Raw genomic sequence first — 23,141 nt, 5'->3', positions numbered from 1 at the left:
TTCCTCCCTCCTCAACTCTCCAACATTATGACAAATTTCCCGAGGTAAAAATAACAACTAAGGAGTCCTAGTGATGCTGGTCAATACTACCACACAGAACACACCCGAACTGTTCATATCCTGTGACAGACTTACTGAACATGATACACATACTCCAGGCCATATATATATATATATATATATATATATATATATATATATATATATATATATATATATATATATATATATATAATTAATGCTTCATGTTACACCGCGAGTGAAAAGCCACTTTTTGGCGAAGCTGTATTATTGCTACTGTTATCAAGTCCAAGAACTTCTTACTCCAAAGGAATCTACATTTCCCAGGCACAGGAAGCAGCGCAGCCTTTTGAAAAGTCCAAGGTAACACCAGGAGTCTTTCACAAATAAAGTAATTTGTACGTCACATTCAGTCATCAGGAAGGTGAACGAGGTGTCACTGAATGTAAACAATCCAGTGAAGCAGATGACATCATCACGACGGGTCTGGCTGGTTGACCGTCCGCTGCTGCAATGATCATACCACAATGAACCAACAGTCCTCACCAACAGAGAACTTCACCACGCTTGCCCGTTGTGGGTAACAGAATTGAATAACGGGAGGTAGTGGATACTTACAACAGCGGCCAGAAAAAGGACAAAGATAATGGGGGAGCCAAACTAACAGGGAGGTAGGTGGACGTGAGCATAATGGGGAAGCACAGGATAAACGGACCGATGATGGGGGAGTATGGGTCGGTGGGGCGGAGATAATGGGTGGGGGTAAGCCAGGCAGGACTCGCACAGAGGAGCACACATTTCTAGTGTTCTGCCAACCTCCGCCCAGGGGAGCCCACGTCCCCTACCTGCACAGATACATCATCAAGATGTAAACTCGTGTTGCACTTTATCATGTCGTATCTGTCTACCCAGACGTGGAGTGTAAGATACTGTCTACCACCACACAAACCCACTACGTCTTCTGTTACCTGTCTTCACGTGTACCACTGTCCTCGTCACAAGCCATCAAGTGTGTTACCATGCACTCCCTCCCGTCTAACACACTGACCCAAGTTAAAATACGAGACTCTTTATTAATGAACACATCAACAACAACAACAACAACAACGGTACGAACTTTGGGCAAGGTGGCCTAGCCTTTCACGTGACTCAGGAGGGTCATATCTGCCCCCCTCACTACGGTCAGTCATGACTACTACCAGGTAAGCAGTACACAGGTACAGCTACACCACGACCCACATACGACCTGACCACGGGATGTTCAGAGGCAGCGGGCGAGTGTGTACGCAAGATGATCAGAGTCACGACACATGATGCAGTATCAACCAGGAGGGAACCATCATTCTAATTCATGTGCTGCTGCTGCACCAGGAACGCGGGCAACCAACTGACACACGACACAACACGACCTGTCTTCAAGAACGTCAATAACAACAATAAGACAAACGGAAGGTTTAAAAGGCCTTACTGATAACAAGATCAGGAGTTGTGTTAGACATCCTACATAACAAGATCAGGAGTTGTCTTAGACATCCTACATAACAAGATCAGGAGTTGTGTTAGACATCCTACATAACAAGATCAGGAGTTGTGTTAGACATCCTACATAACAAGATCAGGAGTTGTGTTAGACATCCTACATAACAAGATCGGGAGTTGTGTTAGACATCCTACATAACAAGATCAGTTGTGTTAGACATCCTACATAACAAGATCAGGAGTTGTGTTAGACATCCTACATAACAAGATCAGGAGTTGTGTTAGACATCCTACATAACAAGATCAGGAGTTGTGTTAGACATCCTACATCACAAGATCAGGAGTTGTGTTAGACATCCTACATAACAAGATCGGGAGTTCTCAAAGATCCTGCAGATAACAGGGACTGCCGTTCTACAAGAGCCTGCGGAGAGGAAGGAGTACAGGAGTTCTGTACGACCTTGCAACTCCCACCACAGAGAACAATACCGAGACCAACCAAACAACACACGGACGCCACAATCATACATAAAAACAAGGACAACAAGTTGGTGTCGAGTTTCCCTATGACGACTTATGCAAGATCCACGGATGCACCGTCATGCAGCCCCTACTGCATGCATGATCATACATACACACAATAACATAAGCAGGTAAACATACACGTAACTGTAACAGTCTCCCCGTAACAGTCACACTGTGATCATGCAAAAAGCCGACTGAGAGAGTTGACAGCAAATTAGATTGTACCAGACAACTGGGTCATGATGATGGCTGACGGCGGTAAAGCTGTCAACCATGGCTGACGGGCGGGGGGGAGGGGGGGGGGCCTTCTTATAGTATACATATCATGTGGACACAATGTTGACCAAACAGTTGTTCATGATGTGCCGTACCAAAGGCCACGTAAACAAGCTAGTGAAGACCCTAGTCAGAACGGGTGGCAGACCACAACACGGAGGTACAGATCAAGCAACGACGCCTCACACAGCCAGCACTCTACTGGGTGACGCACAACGACGCCTCACACAGCCAGCACTCTACTGGGTGACGCACAACGACGCCTCACACAGCTATTCATACTATTCATACTATTCGCCATAAGAACAGAGGACTGGGCCTTTGAGGGAATATCCTCCCTTGGCCCCCTTCTCTGAGTGTAAAACTCCCTGCAACACATTAAATAATAATCAAACACGCAGAAACAGAAAGACAAGCACCCACGTCCATAACAAGAAACGGTCACACACACACACACACACACACACACACACACACACACACATACACACACACACACACACACACACACACACACACACACACACATCTGAGGTTTAGGAGAGGAGTAATGATGAGGATGAGCGCGTCATTCCACCTGGAGTGTAGCAAGTCCGTTATGCATTACGGCCTCGTCCAGCCAGCCAGACGGAGGAGTGTCCAGCCTCGGGTCATAGTGGCTCCACACCCACCCTCCAGCCTGGATAACACTTCCTCCTATAGTGGAGACAACCACGTTATACGACGTGAACGTTATGCTGGAGGAGCTATAACATGACTACATTACACTCTTATACTTCCTGCTGCTGCTCTGTTATGACCAGAGCCTTCCAGCTGTTATCACACCGACTCCTCCCGTGGGCACTACTGCTGTTCATAGTCTCATCACTTGTCATCATTTATACTACCATTGTTAGCACCCACCCATGAATGGTGGTAACCTCGATAGCTCCTGGAGCACGAAGGTATAATGAAGAGTGACCAGACACTTATGGGTCAGGTCAAAGGTCAAACCAACACCGCTGACCCAACCATTCCGTAGCTCTCACAGACGATCCTTAGCCATGGCACACAAACAAACACAAAAAAAAGTATATAAACACACAAAAACTGTATATAAATACATTCACATCATGGAAAAATTAAACATAGACGAAAATACACATACAACAAACATGCGTAACGCCTGCGCACACACGTGGTGTGGGAATGTGAAGAAAAACATATAAGCATACGAGAGATACATATCCACAGTCCCCACACAGACAGTATGCACACAAACACTCATAAAAAGATAAAAAAACAACACATACATAAAAATATACTTATACAAACACACACCATACATACATAGAAAGACATTACCATGTTGCGTCACACAATGCTGATGCTAAAGTGAAGGAAAGACGTTGATCCTGCGAGACTGGTGACCATGTGTAGGATGTAACTTAAGGAAGACAAGTGTGACGCCCACCTGAGGTACTCAACTCTTCAACAGTACCATCAAACATGACCCACCTGATGACCCTGCTCTGGACTTACTAATGAAAAATGAGAAGACAGAACACCGGGTAGTCCTGCTAGCTAACCATGGTTCTGGCCAACAACAGCAGAAAAAAACTCCATGTTGCCAAAGTATCCTTTCTTGCCTCACAACATTTACTCACTCTGGTTACAACGTGAAGGCTTTTTTTTTTAACTTAATTCTTTGTCCCGTCTACAACAGACATACACGTCTTATGACACTCGCAGTACTGGACACAAACATGTGGACAAGCGTCTTACCTCGCAGTACTGGACACAAACATGTGGACAAGCATCTTACCTCGCAGTACTGGACACAAACATGTGGACAAGCGTCTTACCTCGCAGTACTGGACACAAACATGTGGACAAGCGTCTTACCTCGCAGTACTGGACACAAACATGTGGACAAGCATCTTACCTCGCAGTACTGGACACAAACATGTGGACAAGCGTCTTACCTCGCAGTACTGGACACAAACATGTGGACAAGCGTCTTACCTCGCAGTACTGGACACAAACATGTGGACGAGCGTCTTACCTCGCTGTACTGGACACAAACATGTGGACAAGCGTCTTACCTCGCAGTACTGGACACAAACATGTGGACAAGCGTCTTACCTCGCATGAGGCCAAGTACTTTTTCTTGAGCCAGATTGTTAACATATGGAATGATCTGCCAGTTAGAATGGTTAAAAGTACTGATACTAGAGATACGTTTAAGAACACACTTAAGAAATACTTTGCTTCAAGTCCACAACTTACATTATTTGCGTTTCCAGAGTAACAATGACAATTTGCTGGTTATTATCATGATATTATCTATGTCTTCCAACGTGGACCACATTATTGTGTGACTCTCATATCTTCCATTATCATAAACAGCCTGGAAAGGACATAATGGTCTGTCGCTGCTTGAATTCCTTTGTATAACAATGGCCTTGTTCGGACAAACGTACAATAAACAAATATAAAACAAGATCCACTTGACTAAGATCACTATATAGATACTGCTACTGCCCGCACCTCTCCAACCTCCAGTTCTGGGATTCTATCCCTGACAACACTCAATGACTGACGTGGTCTGGGGTCGTCATTGTCTCCTACTGATGGAGAGATCAACACTTGTTTTGTATATGTTTCCTGCAACACTAAATTACTGCCAAACACCTGATCCCTACAACACCAAGATGCCGGACCCCCCCCCCCCCATCTGCTGCAACAGTAAGAGGTTGTGAAAAACCTGACTTCCGCAATGCTACGATAAAACAACCTCGATGGTTACTACAACACTACCATGGTATGTGCTTCCTTCCACTGAGGGAATACATTAAGGTAAGGTTGGTTAGTGTTGGGGAGGAAGCCGGTGATGCTGCAGTCTACTGCCATCTAACCTTGACCAACAGAGTCATCACCACATTGTGTCAGACGACCTTCCGCCTTATCATGCACACCCAGGCAAGCAATTCAATAATTACTGTATGCTTGTCCCTACAGGTCCTGCCTGCTTGCCTGCCTGCCTTCGCTTCTGGCTAGGTCACGCCACACCCTACCAGCCAGCCACTCCAAGACACATTTGTCAAGTCTGGTTATTCTACCAAAAACCCGATACCATGTTTCTTTCCTTCCTAACATGGGACACCTCTCCACCGTCTTGTATTCTACCAGACGCATACAGCAAGGTAACAGAATGTCTTTCATCACTTGGAGAACAACCAAGTCAAGCTAGCTACCTTTCTTACTTGCAGAGAGCAGTACACATCATTGTTTAGTGAACCTATACATACCTGCAACTTGATCACTCGTCTCACTTCTTAATTAACATTAAACCAACACAACCACGTAATTATAAACACCATTTAAATCACACAAAGCATATATATATATATATATATATATATATATATATATATATATATATATATATATGTGTGTGTGTGTGTGTGTGTGTGTGTCACAGGGTGGGGGAGGAGGCGAAGGTTCTGGGAGCGATGAAGAATGTGTGGAGCTCTAGAGAGAACTTTACCTCGGAGAGCGAAAATGGGTACATATATATTCGATCGCCGTTTCCTGCGTTCACGAGGTAACACCGGAGATATATATATATATATATATATATATATATATATATATATATAGAGAGAGAGAGAGAGAGAGAGAGAGAGAGAGAGAGAGAGAGAGAGATAGCATTTATCTATCATGGTTTGAGAGTTGGGATCACAGCAAAAAATATGTATGAGGCAAGCTACAACTATGTATGTAACCTTGTTAGTGACTGGAGATAAGAAAATCTGCATATCTTACATAAGTAACAGACTCAGGATGCCCTGGTAAAATTACTTATGAGTACCAACACATGCACTGTTAAACAAGTCTTCTGAAGCCAATAACCAGTACACTGCACTGCTTGCATTTTCTTACAACTGTTTCAATGAAATGTTCATCAATAAGTAACACTTCCCTCTTAAAGATGTCTTCCTACTACTGATACACCTCCAGATACGTGCGTTATAACGCATACCATTATGAAGATTAATGCACAGGTACTACAGAGGTTATAGTATGTCAGTACCTGCTGGCAGGGATCGGTAGCCCTGTGGTTTCTGTCTAGAGTAAGCCTAATGGTTGGTACAGGGAGGAAGGAGGTAGCCCGGGAGGAGGGAGGGTGGTGAGTCATCAGCGCCGCGCGGGCCGGTAGGTTGAGTACATCATCTTCCCTGCCACACTCGTGCTCTCAGTGTCTCCACACCCAACATGCGCAATGCTACCACTCTTCTGCCAACCCAAACTCTTCCCTTTAGGTCACTAACATGATAAAGCTATTGTTCTCGATGCCGGACTTCTTGACATTGCGGTCTCTGCCGCTGATCTTTGTTCACACTACAAAATACACAACCATGGCAAGAACCTACATCACTTACGCAAAAGCAGAATTCCATATCCCGAAAGAGACCGAGGAAATAATAGACAGAACAGTGAGACTGGAGCAGCATGTAAACGTTAACAGACAACCTCGACAAGCAGCTGCCGCTGCTAACTCGCCTCTAACATCTCGCTGTATCTTATCTTGGTACAAAGAAACGTGTCTACGTACCTCTCATTCCACCGCTTTGAAAAGCTGCTCTCCTATACTAGCAAAGCGTGTATCCAGAGATCACAAAGGAGAGGTGTAACCCACTCAACTCAAACAGGTAACAACGACAGTAGAGCGTTACAACGTGGTGTACGAACTGACACTCAGCATACAACTGACGCTCATTGGTTGAACTCCAGACGACAACACCAAGCGTCAGTTGCCATACTCTCTTATTCTTGATGTTTGTCTTGGTATGAATTGATACACTGTATTACCAATTTCTTTGCAAGAATTACACATATTATCAATAATATTTATTTATATATAATATACTGCAAAGAATTCCAAAATCTCAGTAATTCATTAAACAAAAACTGGCACCGTCCTAAATGGGGGATCGTGACGTCATGGATGATGTCATCCATGCCACTTATGATCCAGACAATGACGTTGAAAATCAATAAAACCCTCAATACATGCATTGAAAACACGCCCAGCAACAAGAATATATGCCTACTAGATACATAGGTATCTCTATGATGGAATATTTTGAAAGATGACCATCTGAATACACTACGTACAGAGGAAACGCCCTGACTTTAATACATACAATTCCTGAATAAATTTCATATGAAATATTTCTACATTCTAGACATAACATGAGATGAAAATCTATATTGTTATACATATTACGAGGTAACACAAGTAAGTACCACAAGTGATGACAAAAGATCCGTTACACAAGTTGTAACACTACTTGAGCAGTTCCTTTACTTTAGTGTAACATCATCTAATACTACTGGAAATAATGTGACGCCTGCCACTGCTGTTGCTCCTCTTGCCTCTGCTGCCGCCGCTGTTGCTCCTCCTGCCTCTGCTGCCGCCGCTGTTGCTCCTCCTGCCTCTGCTGCCGCCGCTGTTGCTCCTCTTGCCTCTGCTGCCGCCGCTGTTGCTCCTCCTGCCTCTGCTGCCGCCGCTGTTGCTCCTGCCTCTGTGCCGCCGCTGTTGCTCCTCCTGCCTTTGCTGCCGCCGCTGTTGCTCCTCCTGCCTCTGCTGCCGCTGCTGTTGCTCCTCCTGCCTCTGCTGCCGCCGCTGTTGCTCCTCCTGCCTCTGCTGCCGCCGCTGTTGCTCCTCCTGCCTCTGCTGCCGCCGCTGTTGCTCCTCCTGCCTCTGCTGTTACTGCGGCTATAACTAATCTGAGAACATTGTTGTCACTGTTGCTGCTTCTAGCGCTGTTGATTGTCTGTTGCTTTGACCGCTAAATTGTTTTTGCTGCTGGGTGTATTGTCGAGGCTACTGTTTCTAATGCTGTTGCTACCCCTGCTATCATCAGTACAGCTGCTGCTACCATGACGTTGCTGTTCCCCTCAATGTTTCTGCTGCCGCTGTCGTCCCTGGTGCCAGTCCACCTGCAGCTCCTTAAGTCGTTGTTGTTGTTGTTGTGGTACTGGAACCATAAGATGGCTGTATTGTGTCTCACAACATACATCATCAGCTGTCTGTACCAGTAGTACTACTGCTTCTGCTGCTTTTGAAATTACATGAAGGAACCAGAGCAGTAAAGTGATGGTGAGGTAATCATCAGGATAAACAACAGTACTTTTAGTAAGACTAACAATATTATAGTATCGTAAAAACATTATGCTGGGCACACTGGTCAGGATCTTCATGTGAGCCTTGAACAACATAAGAACAGAACAAGAATCAAATGTTTTGTTTAATCATGTTAAAAATCATGATTATTGTATCGACGTGAGTGATGCCAATTCAGTAACCAACTGTAACTCCTGTACCACGAGATATATCAATGAATCTTATTGAATACACAAAGAATTGTAACGGTAATGTTAGTGAAGGTTTATACAAAGTGGATAGCTTTGTTGTAGGCAAAATTTGTCAACAATTCCCTTTTTTGTCCACATAATAAAAGATTCACGATAGGCATGGTGCCAGAGCCGAACACACCAACCCGAACACCACCATCCGGTAACGCTTGTTTACCAATTTCGTCTTAACTACGTCTCCGCCTTGTATATCAACTAACTGTTCTACGTCCTCGACGTCACTTTTGTATCTCAACTAATATGATCATCGCACGAAAGTGCATTTGAGAAGTTATCGTGTTTCATTTTCCTGTGGTTTTATGCATAAATCAGATCTCGCACACCACTGTGACCTGCAATATATATATATATATATATATATATATATATATATATATATATATATATATATATATATATATACACGCACGTGTAAGCCAGGTACCCAATTTATCGACCAAACTTAGAGAGAGGATGAACAGTAGGGTTGACAGTGGACCGGCTGCCGCGACGAGAATTCGAACATTGTGGGCTCGACCCCAGGCGGCTCATAAATGCGTCAGATGAGGTCGGGAACGCTAACCGCTACTCACATACAGGAAGCATTCCATCTTAATTCCAAGGTTTAACAACCTCAATCTTTTTTATTAATCCAAACCATTAGTTATCATGTCATCTGTCATGCAGTTGAGTCTGGTGAAGAACAATGTTCGTAGGTGCATGTTTTACCCTCGTGCTCACCAGCCACTGGTGTGTCCTGGTCTCTGGTGTAAATCCTGCGCGGGTCCCGGGGAGCCCAGCACACGCCGCAGCTACCTGCACTCACCCTGCCGCCCGACAAAAGCTAGTTACACAAGGGAGTGGGAGATGAGGGCAGCCGGGGACCGGCTCCGCCCCCCCCCCCCCCCCCTTAAGACGTATGGTGGTCGGGTGGGTGAGGGGCTGACCTTGGCCGACAGGAGGGAGGGAAGGAGACCCCGGTAAGATGTTGTCGGCTGGCACGATTAACGGTACACAATAATGACGGCACATGTTGTCCCTCAGGAAGAGCAGGCCAACAACGTAGATGTCATGGCGTCGTGGTACGTCTGTCCTGCAGTGAGAATACTGTACACCAGAGGTTCCGTGGAGGGAGGCATGAAGTATACAACTGAGGCTGGACTGAAATGAAACAATATGAGAAGGGCGGCACACGTGTGAGACAATGCATGACGCACACCCACCATCCACGTAACATGTAACTCCCTACATGAAGCTGTCTGTACGTCTGTATGCGGGTATGTTCCACAGAACACGTCTGTGTCTGCCTGTACAAGTATGCTACCTCCAGTAATATTGGTATAGACCCAGTCTAAACCATCTCTCCCTACGGAAACCTCTATGCTGTCACAGACCACACAAACCCTACTGTTTCTCCTGCATGTTATCACACAGACCACACAAACCCTACTGTTTCTCCTGCATGTTATCACACAGACCACACAAACCCTACTGTTTCTCCTGCATGTTGTCACACAGACCACACAAACCCTACTGTTTCTCCTGCATGTTGTCACACAGACCACACAAACCCTACTGTTTCTCCTGCATGTTGTCACACAGACCACACAAACCCTACTGTTTCTCCTGCATGTTGTCACACAGACCAAACAGATCCAAGGTCCAAGTGAGTTGGTCCGGCCTTAACGCTTAGAAAAAATGAGGAAAAATGTACTTGGACGCCAGAGTATTATTTCATATGATAAATATGGCTACATATCTAGGTAGTCACATGGGGTATAGCAACACACCACCTGGTAGGTCTGGACAGAAAACCAATAAAAAATTAACTGTAGAAATAATTATTCATAATACATAACACATAAGATTATTTCAACAGATCCTTTGGATCATATAACAATAATAAACAAACCCCACCAGGGAGCAGAGCTCCCAGCAGATATCCCAAATTGTGGGTGACGTCATAAAGTGTGAGAACTCTTGCTTAGCGTAAGAAGGAAATGCTGTAGCTTGCGTCACACGCGAGTCACACATACACACACGCGTCTGTAACCTAATGTACTGATGATCATGATGTCTTCCTCAGCAGTCTGGTGTTATCATCAACACTAACACACGACACATGGAATAATGACTGGCACCACCAAGATGATGACCAGGATGACTGGCACCAGCAATATGATGACCATGATGACTGGCACCACCAAGATGATGACCATGATGACTGGCACCACCAAGATGATGACCATGATGACTGGCACCACCAAGATGATGACCATGATGACTGGCACCACCGAGATGATGACCATGATGACTGGCACCACCAAGATGATGACCATGATGACTGGCACCACCAATATGATGACCATGATGACTGGCACCACCGATATGATGACCATGATGACTGGCACCACCGAGATGATGACCATGATGACTGGCACCACCAAGATGATGACCATGATGACTGGCACCACCAAGATGATGACCATGATGACTGGCACCACCAATATGATGACCATGATGACTGGCACCACCGAGATGATGACCATGATGACTGGCACCACCAAGATGATGACCATGATGACTGGCACCACCATGATGATGACCATGATGACTGGCACCACCAATATGATGACCATGATGACTGGCACCACCAAGATGATGACCATGATGACTGGCACCACCAAGATGATGACCATGATGACTGGCACCACCAAGATGATGACCATGATGACTGGCACCACCAATATGATGACCATGATGACTGGCACCACCAAGATGATGACCATGATGACTGGCACCACCAAGATGATGACCATGATGACTGGCACCACCAAGATGATGACCATGATGACTGGCACCACCAATATGATGACCATGATGACTGGCACCACCAAGATGATGACCATGATGACTGGCACCACCAAGATGATGACCATGATGACTGGCACCACCAAGATGATGACCATGATGACTGGCACCACCAAGATGATGACCATGATGACTGGCACCACCAAGATGATGACCATGATGACTGGCACCACCAATATGATGACCATGATGACTGGCACCACCAAGATGATGACCATGATGACTGGCACCACCAAGATGATGACCATGATGACTGGCACCACCAAGATGATGACCATGATGACTGGCACCACCAATATGATGACCATGATGACTGGCACCACCAAGATGATGACCATGATGACTGGCACCACCAAGATGATGACCATGATGACTGGCACCACCAAGATGATGACCATGATGACTGGCACCACCAAGATGATGACCATGATGACTGGCACCACCAAGATGATGACCATGATGACTGGCACCACCAAGATGATGACCATGATGACTGGCACCACCAAGATGATGACCATGATGACTGGCACCACCAATATGATGACCATGATGACTGGCACCACCAAGATGATGACCATGATGACTGGCACCACCAAGATGATGACCATGATGACTGGCACCACCAATATGATGACCATGATGACTGGCACCACCAAGATGATGACCATGATGACTGGCACCACCAATATGATGACCATGATGACTGGCACCACCAAGATGATGACCATGATGACTGGCACCAAGATGATGACCATCATGACTGGCACCACCAAGATGATGACCATGATGACTGGCGAGCGTAGTGAAGTGTTACAGAACGTGTTAGCAACACGGAGGACGGAGACACAGTCATCATGTGGGTATGGAGGAGGTGGGGGCAGGGTAGCGGCAGGGGTAAGCTCCTGGAACCCCTGCTGGTTGACCCATTCAACACTGCACGTCACTGTCACCCTCCACACAAGACAGAGAGGCACACCTGCCGTCAGTGCCGCGTCCTGCGTTGACTTACAATACATTGGAAGCATCTGGGTAAAGCCAGCAGCACACACTGCTTGAACTTACTATGTGTACCAAAGTCGCGGGGATGTCAGTCAAGTTGAAGAGGATCTCGAATGACAAGAGAATCAAACGAAGAGAACTCTGTGAGGTGGAACAAATACTTTGGGATCTTAACCTGGAAGAGTAAGTCTTGAGGAGGGTCACAAAATGTTCTAGAGAGGTGGTGCAGCAGACACGACACATGTAGGTTACCAGCAACAGATCAAACACAGATAAGAATTCAGCTGGAAGCTTCACTGAGATCGAGAGGGACTTAAGTTGGGAGGTGAATATTGCGTTGCAGAGATCATTCATAAGGAATACAGTTTGCACTCCAACCCACTACTATGGAAGAGGTCACGGGAAGCAGTTAAGGTGAAACTGTAAATACTTGCTCATGAACGATGTAGATCTGTACATAGCGCACACATGTGATAATATGTCTCGTATCTTTCTCCACCTACTGCAAGACCAGACCAAACACTGCATGTATCTACCTCGCTCATCATCAGGCCGAGCGACGTATGCCCACCAGAGGGAGGCAGACACCAGCTGCACACCCGACACACAATGTTTGACACGGCTTCAAGTGACGCCTCCAGGGTTCTCTCTCTGTACTGCTGAATGATAGGACTTGTATGGGTTTGAGAGAGAGAGAGAGAGAGAGAGAGAGAGAGAGAGAGAGAGAGAGAGAGAGAGAGAGAGAGAGAGAGAGAGAGAGAGAGAGAGAGAGACAGAGAGAGAGAGAGAGAGACAGAGAATGTCTGTGAGTGGGGGCTAATCCATAGTGCAGTGAGAGAGACAGCAGGCGTGGTGGTGGTGTGGAATGGGTTACTCACAGTGACACAAGCAGTAGGGCCCGGCTGGTGAGCAACACTCCCACCGCCACACACCGATACTGACACACCAGGCGGGTGGAACCAACCACGTCCTCACACAACCCAGACTCACTCAAGATGTCTCATCTTGACCACTGAGCTCCCCCCCCTCTGTCTCTCTCTCTCTCCACCGTGGATTGGCTGTACATATCAGCCTGTGTCTTGAAGAACACGTGTTGGGTGTTAGAATAAGCCGTAGGTGTGAAAGCCATGCTCCACTACCCATAAGCCTCCCTCCTCCAGCAGTGTACTCACCGTACACTGGCCTCTGCCTCCTGCATGCCACACTACTCCTCATGTACGTACACACGATCAACATACACCTGCTACATATAATCAGTTGCAGGCTTGTATGTACATTCCAGTCATTATTGATCCATCATATCTCAGGATTATTCTAAGATTCACAGAATAACGTGTTAACCACCTACTCACACTCCAGCGAGACCAGGATCAAGCAGTAGTGGTATGCGGAACAAGGATGGTCAAGGAGGATATGTACTCCAGAAAAAGTTGTCAAGTCAGCTGAATGTGCTGGAAGCCCTACACAACGGGAGAGTAAATATCCCTGCTATTTCAGGCCACGTTATCGTGGGTGACCCAGTCATAACTTGCTCTTCCTGGCCACACCATACACTGCGACGAAGAACACACATGGACTCATGACGGACAACACACATGGACTCATAATGGACAAACATGGACTCATAATGGACAAACATGGACTCATAATGGACAAACATGGACTCATAATGGACAAACATGGACTCATAATGGACAAACATGGACTCATAATGGACAAATTTACAGTTGAACATAAAAATTATCCTGAGTGTAAAATGTTTTCTGTAGCTGGCCTGGCTACTATCCTTGTTGTAAACTAAGGACATTTCCTGTACACTGGATTGTGACATCCAGGAACATGCCAAACATATGGCTCTGGAGGCACGTCCTCCCACACACATTTGGGAAATGAGCATCGAGGTTTATGAATAATACCGAGCATACATCGTGCCACTCTGGAAGAAAGTGGCGTCGTGCTAACTATGGTCCAGTGTTACTGAAAGCTACGGATTGTGAAATACTGGAAAAATAATGATAAAGTATATGGAATATTACTTACAGAGTTGTTGATATGAGAGATGGTAATGTGTGGCACTGAGGAGGTTATATACATCACGCCCGTGAAAAAGCGAACACTACCTACACGACCAGTAATTGGTGTACTGGCTTCATCATGCATGGTGTACTGGCTTCATCATGCATGGTGTACTGGCTTCATCATGCATGGTGTACTGGCTTCATCATTCATGGTGTACTGGCTTCATCATTCATGGTGTACTGGGTGTGTTCAGCAGTACCTGGTCGTCCCCCAAGCTGTAACACGTCGATCTCAGGCAACAATGGCAGGAAGTGGTGTCACACCACAACGCTTTTTCTATAACGCACCAAGTCCCTCCCGCCAGGCAGTCTGCGGCAGCAGGTCGGGAGCGGCCCTTAGTACGACACACACACATACACACACCCCACGCTGGCTCCAGCCACGGGTTACTACCGCCTCATCTCTCTGTATGACGTCAGCAGGTTCAGGGGATGACCCTCCCAAGCCTCAGCCTTGATCTGGTTAATATTACAAGTCAAGATCAGTGGGTCACTACCATCAGAGTGGGCGTGGTGAAGCTGTGTATCACTGCCTCTCACTCACCAGTCTGGCTCGTCAGCCTACACACACTGATCTCACTGTACACTGAGTCAAGCACTATATGTGTGTATGGATAACAATACAAAGCAAGGTGTGACAGCGTCAACTATGAGCATGACTGGCTAGCATGTAACATTGTTACCAAGGTGACACATGCAAGAACTGGACAACTACACACAGGAGCAGTTGATGGCCCGCCAGTGTTGTCCACCTCACACTGACCTGGACTGAGCGTTAATGTGTTTGCTGTTACAGGACAAAACAAGAGAAACAAACTGTTGAATATAACAACAACTCGGGTGTGTTGCTGGACTGCCATCACTGTAACCTGGGTTACTGGTGTTGTGCTCACCTACCATTCTAGCAGGCCAGGGGTTGAGTCCCGGAGAGGCCAGACCGCTCACAGCCAACCCAGCTGTTCATCCTCCTCTACGAGGCTGATGCTAAGCTGGGGTGTGTATGTGTATACATAAAGATGAGTTGTGGCACATTTAACCAAAGCTTGATGACGGGAGAACATGAGAGTAAACATCTTCCCATCATACACAAGGACAGCAGCGATCACACATGTGACCTGTCATCATACCACATGGCGGCTACATCTTGCTCGTACATGGTTGTGACCTGTCATCATACCACATGGCGGCTACATCTTGCTCGCCCCACACCTGAGTCATGCACATGACTGTATGGTCTGCAGATTCGTATGACATGTACAGCTGATACTGTAGAGTACAATGCTGCACCACTCAGAACACCGCGCGTACACAAACCTTGTAGTGTCTCTGTACACACTTGAGGGTGACAGGTATCTCACCTAGATTTGTAAGTAAGAAAATGTTAACACTTGGTGAAGGTTTGAGTGTGGCAGACATGATGACTGGTAGGCAGGCCTTCCCAGGAGGGTGACGGTTGTATCAATCACCAGTCCGGGTCTGCACTACCCGTGCAGGTTGTAACCCACCCCAGCACACAACACCCGCACTATCCCTCACACAGTCTCTAGTTTGGACTAACGTCAGAAATTATAACTTTACTACAACGAACCAAGAAACAAAATCAAGGTAAGTCTTGTCACTTGTTTTGTTCCACTGAGAAACCATCAATTACTTCTGTATATACATCGTCCATGATGTGAGCAGCATATGGTGTTGACCAGGAATGTGATCGTCTGTAACCCAGGCCCGCCTCATCACATGGTCGACGCTGACCACAACACAAGACACAGCAGCCCTACACGTGGCACATAATACCATCTTCCTCGTGAGTCTTGTAATTACATTATGTCTTCTGAACTTCGCTACGTTGATGGACAGTTTGGTAATGTGGCTCATCATACGAGAGCAACCAGCTCCTCACGATCTGTTGAAGGACATGAGGAAAATTAAGTGAAACACTTAAGCCCTTCAGCTCAACAATACGACCCTTAGGTGTAATGCACTGCTCTGTAACCTGACCCTTAAGGGCTAAGGGTTGTACCGTCCTAGTCCTCATGTGAAAACAACGCAGGGGCAATATAAGCGTAACCAACACAACAGAAAAAAAAATACATGAAGCAAAATTATGGGTCAACCTTTCCACCTGTTCAGTTTTCTGTACAACACTCTGAGTAACCACATAAACAAGTACAACCACATACGCTGCATGAGCTACCCATGTACAACACAGCAACACTGATGTAACCATGTACAACCCAGCAGCAACGTAGTACCCATGTACAACACAACAACAACGTAGTAACCATGTACTACCCAGGTACACTGATGTACTTGTTGCAGTACATCAGTAATACCATTCAATCTTCTCAGAACAATCACCTTCATTTCAGGAGTTTGTGTTTCTGTAACGCTAGATGTCTTGGGTATTGACAACCTGTACATCCTACTGATGCCAAGTTGCCCACCACACCTGCGCACGCTCACCCAGGTCCAGGCTAACACCACACCTGCGCACGCTCACCCAGGTCCAGGCTAACACCACACCTGCGCACGCTCACCCAGGTCCAGGCTAACACCACACCTGCGCACGCTCACCCAGGTCCAGGCTAACACCGATGTTTGGGGGCTCCATGATCATCCCTCTGAGCACGACGAGTACGACCCTTGAGACATGAAGACCTGGACTTCCACCTGAATCATGAGACTGTGTCACTATGTCCAAGGGTCGTTCCGTCGTTGCGAAGGGTCGTATGGTCGTAGTCAAGGATCGTATCGACAAAAATTAAAATATAAATAAGCTACAATTGCATAGGTAAGGACGACTATGTTTAATATAACTAATACATATAATCCTAGTGGCTACGCGCAGCTCACCCGCGCATCTGTGGTACAGATAGGGTGACTAACATTGTCATCACCTCCCAGATTATGGCTATATCAGAGGCGGCAGCCCCGGGGACCCTCTGCCGGGCGAGTGAGCACGTATGGCTTCTTTCCGTGGGGAGTCGGCAGGGCAAGGCACCGGTAGGTGTTCTCTCCGGCCTCCACACAGGCTCGCTACTCCTCATCCTAGCCTCATCACAGCCACACACTCGACCACTTCCCACACCGCTGAGCAGGTCACAGGAGGTCACAAGAGGTCACAGGGCTGTGGAGAAGCGCTTTATGAGACCTTCAGGTGGTGTTCTGTTCATATACATGTGTGGCTGGTTGTGAGGAGACTGGTCGTGCCCGATGATATAGTGCAAGTGTTCCCTGGATAACAACAGACAAGCGGTGCTCAGGCTTGATAATAATAATAATAATAATGATAATTATAATGAAAATGATCATTATCATAACTATCATTTAAAGTGACATACATCACGTGATACTACAAAATTTGCTCTTGGGAGGCCACACGCGCCTGCCACGTCTCGTCCAGAGGCCAGTGTAAACAATGGTCAGCTTTCGAGATCTTGTCGAGTCTATGGAAAGAGACATCCTGCATAAAGAATACGCAGGTCGTCACCTACGGAGAAGAAACATGCCCACCAAACACTCCTGATGTTCCAAGATCCAACAAGCAGATTCGTCAACGGAAAAATAATGCCATATCACAAGTTCTGAAAGACGTAAGGCAAGATCATCTCGAGGCGAAGTGCGATGGAAAGCAAACCTCGGAATACAAAGGGGCGATACTGGAAGGTACTGGAAGGGAGAGAGAGCCACTCAGCCACGCGAGGATCGAGTATGTGGACGACAAGATACTGAGACATGAGTGTCGTCAACTACCGCTCGCTGCTCAGGGGTCGTCTCGACGATCAACACAGTCTTCTGGTTCAGAGTGAAGATGGCGAGTGTGAGCTCCAACATGATCAACAAACTCTGGCCAACCAACGTGAATCTGCAACGGAAGATCAACAGTTAGTGTCACACCAACGTGAGTTTTCAAACGTCAACCAAGAGTTTATGGCTCGTGAATATCTATATGAACATACAAATGGAAAAGTTGTATGTAGCGAACACGATCTGCAACGTGTGGTGAAGGAGGAGTGCTCCACTGTGGTAAAGGAAGAGAAAAAGGTGGACGACTCTGATCATACTGTGGCGGAGGCGTCAGTGGAACACATGCCTCCGCTGGACCCCACAGAGCCAGTCTGGATGGTGCCAGCTCACGCTGCACAACGTTACCCAGAGCCGAATCTGTTAACTGCTTATCGCCCAGGTACGACACACAGTAAACTCCAGACTACATATGATACTAAACCAAATTACCCGGGGACATCATCAACAAAATCCATGGCTAGTGCCTCTACAGTTGCTCACTCGCCAAAAACGGACATAATGCACACTCGGGGAACCAGAACTTTAACGAAAACTACTAATAATCCAGTCAGTACTTCCCCCGCTAACTTGCCAAACACGACTAGACACCGAGGTGACACACACACAACTGTGCCCGACGACAGCAGTACAGATGGAGGACGAGGGCAGTGCTGGGCGGGTGGCGGTGATGTACCTGACCCCTGGCATACGCCTGGAGCCCAGAGGTTTCAGTATACGTCTGGTCGAAGCTCTCAACAGCCGTGTGTCTCTGTCGGTTCAGACGAAGGGCTCGGGACAGCTTCGGTCTGGGGTGTCACAGGACTGCTGTCCCAGACTACACAGGATACAAGGGGTTGGAGACACCTTGTGCCTCTTAGGAACTGCAGAAGCGTTAGGGCGAGCCCTCATGCACGTAATATCCGGCGGTGTGACGGAGGAGATGCAGGCAGCACGACGACTACTGGTGTGGGCAGTAGGGAGGCTGGTGTGGAGGCGGGCCACACCCTCGGTGTCTCCGGCCCAGAGCATCTTACGATCCACGACACTAACGACCTAAGTAACAAGCATAGATCAAGACACAGTCGTGGGAGCAAGACCAGTGGCATGAGCAAGGCTGGAGGGCAGGAGAGGCAGGGTAGTGGTGCAGCAGCAGGGGCGGCACAGCAGGGGTCGTCAGCTGACACCTCCGTGTCACACCCTCCACAATCCTCCTCAACATTCAGGTAACCCCCCCCCCCCCCCCCCCTTCGTAAACAGAGTTAGGCGACTTCAACTATTCCCTAACTACAGAGGAGACGAGATACTTAACCTAGTAAATCTGGTGAAAACAAAACTACCGTAGTTTGACAATATCTTCCGTGCAAGTCGACGTAGTCTGACTTATCAGCTCTCAGGCTAACGTCAAAACTTGACCCACCTGCCCTACGTCGCAAGGTTTTTTTTTTTAATGTTGAAGGTTCCAGTCAGGGACAACAGTCCACATCAAGGCTGGGCCTTAATTGAAATATAGAGTGAATTATGAAACGGAAAAAGAAAAGACAAGAGAAAGTATTTACGAATTGTAGAGGACAGGAAAGACGTGTCTTTTGATATGTGCGGCAGATCATAGTTACTGGGAAAGACATGAGAAGGTAGAGAGTTTCAAAGCTTCGAAACAGTTATCAAAACGGCCCACCCTTGAGTTCCTGATGGCCACACAATAATCATGTGACGCAGCAGCTTGCCGAGTATAGCTAGAGTATAGCTGGTGTAGCTAGTGGTGTGGGCACATGAGCAGCCAGCTCTCCGGAGCAAAAAACAAATTAATACCAACAGAAGAAGGAAAGTGAACCATCATTGCGGTGTAGGGCAAGGGGGTCAAGTTTGGAAGTTAACCTGGAACAGTTCATTGTCCCTCCTGTATAGGTATTGCTTTGGGTTTACTCCCAAGAGCTGACTGCTGGTGTGTCTGCACCACAAGCTAGACCCCGCAATACTCGGTAAGCTGATGCATCCCATGGTTATTGTGTGGTCGCTGGCAACTCAAGGCCAGTTATATTTTATTGCTTGCAACTGTTATCGTGTAACCATTCCTGTTATCATATGACCATGTCCATGTATTACCACACACTGGCACCATAGCACCCTGTATTCATGTGTTATCGTTATTTCGGTTGTTCTTCCATAACGTTCATGCAGTCGTGTTATCGTCCACTCAGGTGTGATGTATGCGAGACCACGAGGCGAGACGCCCAGTCTCTGGCGAGACACTGGCGGCTGCATGCCCCTGCCCGGCCCTTCGCCTGCTCTGACTGCTCCTCCAGGTTCAACCAGCTGGTCCACCTACAGATTCACCGCCGCACCCACACAGGAGAGAAACCTTTCCGTTGCGGTACTTGTGGCTTGAGGTTCAGCAGGAAGGACAGACTGAGGTATGTCTTGCTCTTGTTATGATAAAATCTTCCATAAAACATTTTTTCCTTTGGTGACTTCTTTATGTTAACAGTTTAATTTAGCTCTGTACTGCCATATGAAAATTTGTAAACCTCTCTTTCCGAAATCTAATATTCAAATCATTAGTTGAATATTCATGTACAGCCATTAATGTTTCCATAATAACTGTCTTAAGAGACAACAAATTATGGTCGTACAACTAACAGTAGAGAAAATAATAATAAACACTGGTGAAAAGTATCTTTCAATAAACATTGGTTAAAATATATCGTTCAATAAACATTGGTTATATGTATCGTTCAATAAACATTGGTAAAATGTATCGTCCAATAAACACTGGTAAAATGTATCGTGTTCTTGTCGATAATAAACGTCAGATGGAAGAACAAAATCGACCAGTTTGATGGTAGCTGCTGGCCTCCGTCCAGGCCATGTATGCGACGTGCCATCATTCATACTGACACCTCCGTCCAGGCCATGTATGCGACGTGCCATCATTCATACTGACACCTCCGTCCAGGCCATGTATGCGACCTGCCATCATTCATACTGACACCTCCGTCCAGGCCATGTATGCGACGCTGCCATCATTCATACTGACACCTCCGTCCAGGCCATGTATGCGACGCTGCCATCATTCATACTGACACCTCCGTCCAAGCCATGATGCGACGCTGCCATCATTCATACTGACACCTCCGTCCAGGCCATGTATGCGACGCTGCCATCATTCATACTGACACATCATGGAAATAATTAACAAAATATAAATATGACTGACGACAAGACTGATGGCTGCCAAACCTTCAGACATGATCAAAATATATTGAGGTTTTATGAAGTTTTATCTCGTCCTGTAGAACTTATGTACAACATCTCGTCCTGTAAAACTTATGTACAACATCTCGTCCTGTAAAACTTATGTACAACATCTCGTCCTGTAAAACTTATGTACAACATCTCGTCCTGTAAAACTTATGTACAACATCTCGTCCTGTAAAACTTATGTACAACATCTCGTCCTGAAAAACTTATGTACAACATCTCGTCCTGTAAAACTTATGTACAACATCTCGTCCTGTAAAACTTATGTACAACATCTCGTCCTGTAAAACTTATGTACAACATCTCGTCCTGTAGAACTTATGTACAACATCTCGTCCTGTAGAACTTATGTACAGCATCTCGTCCTGTAGAACTTTTGTACAACATCTCGTCCTGTAGAACTTATGTGGAACTTCTCGTCCTGTAAAACTTATGTACATGATCTCGTACTGTAGAACGTATGTACAGTATCTCTAACGTTTAGTATTCATTTGGTAAACAATGACGTATATACAACACTGGCTTTACCTCCCACACCGAGTGATGATGATGATATGACAGAAGTCATATGGACGTCATCTTCCTTCACACATCCATCATAATGACTCTTAATACCACTTCATCTGATGACGAGACTTTATGCATGAAGTTAATAACCTTTCAAATAAACGAGCAGGTGCTTCCAACTTGGTCCAGCAATATTTAAATCATTTTAGATACGTAAACCATTGTCATATTTTACGAGAAGTTTTACCATTACTCAAGGAAGGAAGTTTTGTATATACTGACCTTCATCATGTGTAGCCTTGGCAGGGTTGACAATACATTCATACTATTCGCCATTTCCCGCGTTAACGAGGTAGTATTTAGAACAGAGCTGCATACCTACCACACACCTAGGTTAATAAAAACGTCATTATGAAGCTACAATATCAACATTGTCTAACATATTTTCACATGCATTGTAGCTACTACTATACCACACATACCACCTCCCCCTCATTGTATATATACATCCCTTGACATACATTGTGAGAGGATCATTAAGTGTATGTTGCTGACTGAAGGTGTCACGAGCGGAGGAGCCACAGTGGGGAGCGACCGTACCCGTGTCCGGATTGTGAGGCCACCTTCAGGGACGTGGCCAGCCTCAAGGTCCACCTGGCCACCCATGCCCCTCACCACACGCCATACACCTGCCGCATCTGTCACGCCACGTTTGCCCAGCTCTCAACTTTTACCTCACACTGGCGGAGGCACAGCTGGGGAGACAACCTACGTGGCAACACTTAAGGTCAGCTGTGTGTGAGGAGCCACACAAGAAAATGTTCACATTCCTACTGTGAATCAAGCACTATGTATGTATATGTAGAGATCAAGGAAGGGTTATGGTACACACGATGCACGTACATACATACATACAAGATGAAGCATTAGGTCAGGCAA

The 23,141-nt window shown here is 46.3% G+C and overlaps 3 protein-coding genes across 7 annotated transcripts in view; 1 reads left to right on the top strand and 2 right to left on the bottom strand.

Annotated features, from left to right (window-relative positions):
* LOC139759263 (ras-specific guanine nucleotide-releasing factor RalGPS1-like) overlaps positions 1-7,054 on the bottom strand; it is a 153,467-nt gene extending 146,413 nt beyond the window's left edge. For 4 of the 5 annotated variants that reach the window (XM_071681411.1, XM_071681412.1, XM_071681408.1 and 1 more), the window contains exon 1: positions 6,899-7,048. The gene's annotated coding sequence lies outside the window, so the exon portion shown is untranslated. Of the gene's footprint in view, positions 1-6,898 lie in introns of all 5 variants that reach the window. The other variant, XM_071681413.1, reaches the window with a different exon arrangement.
* Positions 7,055-7,270: 216 nt separating this feature from the next.
* LOC139759277 (uncharacterized) lies at positions 7,271-14,275 on the bottom strand. Its single transcript, XM_071681421.1, has 3 exons — positions 14,126-14,275; positions 12,637-12,714; positions 7,271-8,138 (listed from the first exon to the last, which is right to left on the bottom strand). Exons 1-3 carry the CDS (start codon positions 14,273-14,275, stop codon positions 7,677-7,679), a joined length of 690 nt encoding a protein of 229 aa, XP_071537522.1. The 3' UTR covers positions 7,271-7,676.
* Positions 14,276-17,511: 3,236 nt separating this feature from the next.
* LOC139759259 (uncharacterized) lies at positions 17,512-23,058 on the top strand. Its single transcript, XM_071681398.1, has 3 exons — positions 17,512-19,660; positions 20,636-20,848; positions 22,763-23,058. Exons 1-3 carry the CDS (start codon positions 18,387-18,389, stop codon positions 22,986-22,988), a joined length of 1,713 nt encoding a protein of 570 aa, XP_071537499.1. The 5' UTR covers positions 17,512-18,386; the 3' UTR covers positions 22,989-23,058.
* Positions 23,059-23,141: the final 83 nt, after the last annotated feature.

The sequence above is a fragment of the Panulirus ornatus genome, chromosome 32, assembly GCF_036320965.1.
Source record: "Panulirus ornatus isolate Po-2019 chromosome 32, ASM3632096v1, whole genome shotgun sequence".
Classification (NCBI taxonomy): Eukaryota; Metazoa; Arthropoda; class Malacostraca; order Decapoda; family Palinuridae; genus Panulirus; species Panulirus ornatus.
The sequence above is the reverse complement of the archived record's forward strand: the minus strand, read 5'-3'. Positions and strand labels throughout refer to the sequence as shown.

Coding starts and splice junctions, on each gene's coding strand:
- LOC139759259 (XM_071681398.1), top strand. CDS start 18,387: ATGAGTGTCGTCAACTACCGCTCGCTGCTCAGGGGTCGTCTCGACGAT. Junction 19,661..20,635: donor CAATCCTCCTCAACATTCAG/GTAACCCCCCCC, acceptor TCGTCCACTCAG/GTGTGATGTATGCGAGACCA. Junction 20,849..22,762: donor AGCAGGAAGGACAGACTGAG/GTATGTCTTGCT, acceptor TGCTGACTGAAG/GTGTCACGAGCGGAGGAGCC.
- LOC139759277 (XM_071681421.1), bottom strand. CDS start 14,275: ATGTTTGTCCATTATGAGTCCATGTTTGTCCATTATGAGTCCATGTTT. Junction 12,715..14,125: donor TGTGTGTTCTTCGTCGCAGT/GTATGGTGTGGC, acceptor TCCACCTCACAG/AGTTCTCTTCGTTTGATTCT. Junction 8,139..12,636: donor CCGCGACTTTGGTACACATA/GTAAGTTCAAGC, acceptor AAAACAATTTAG/CGGTCAAAGCAACAGACAAT.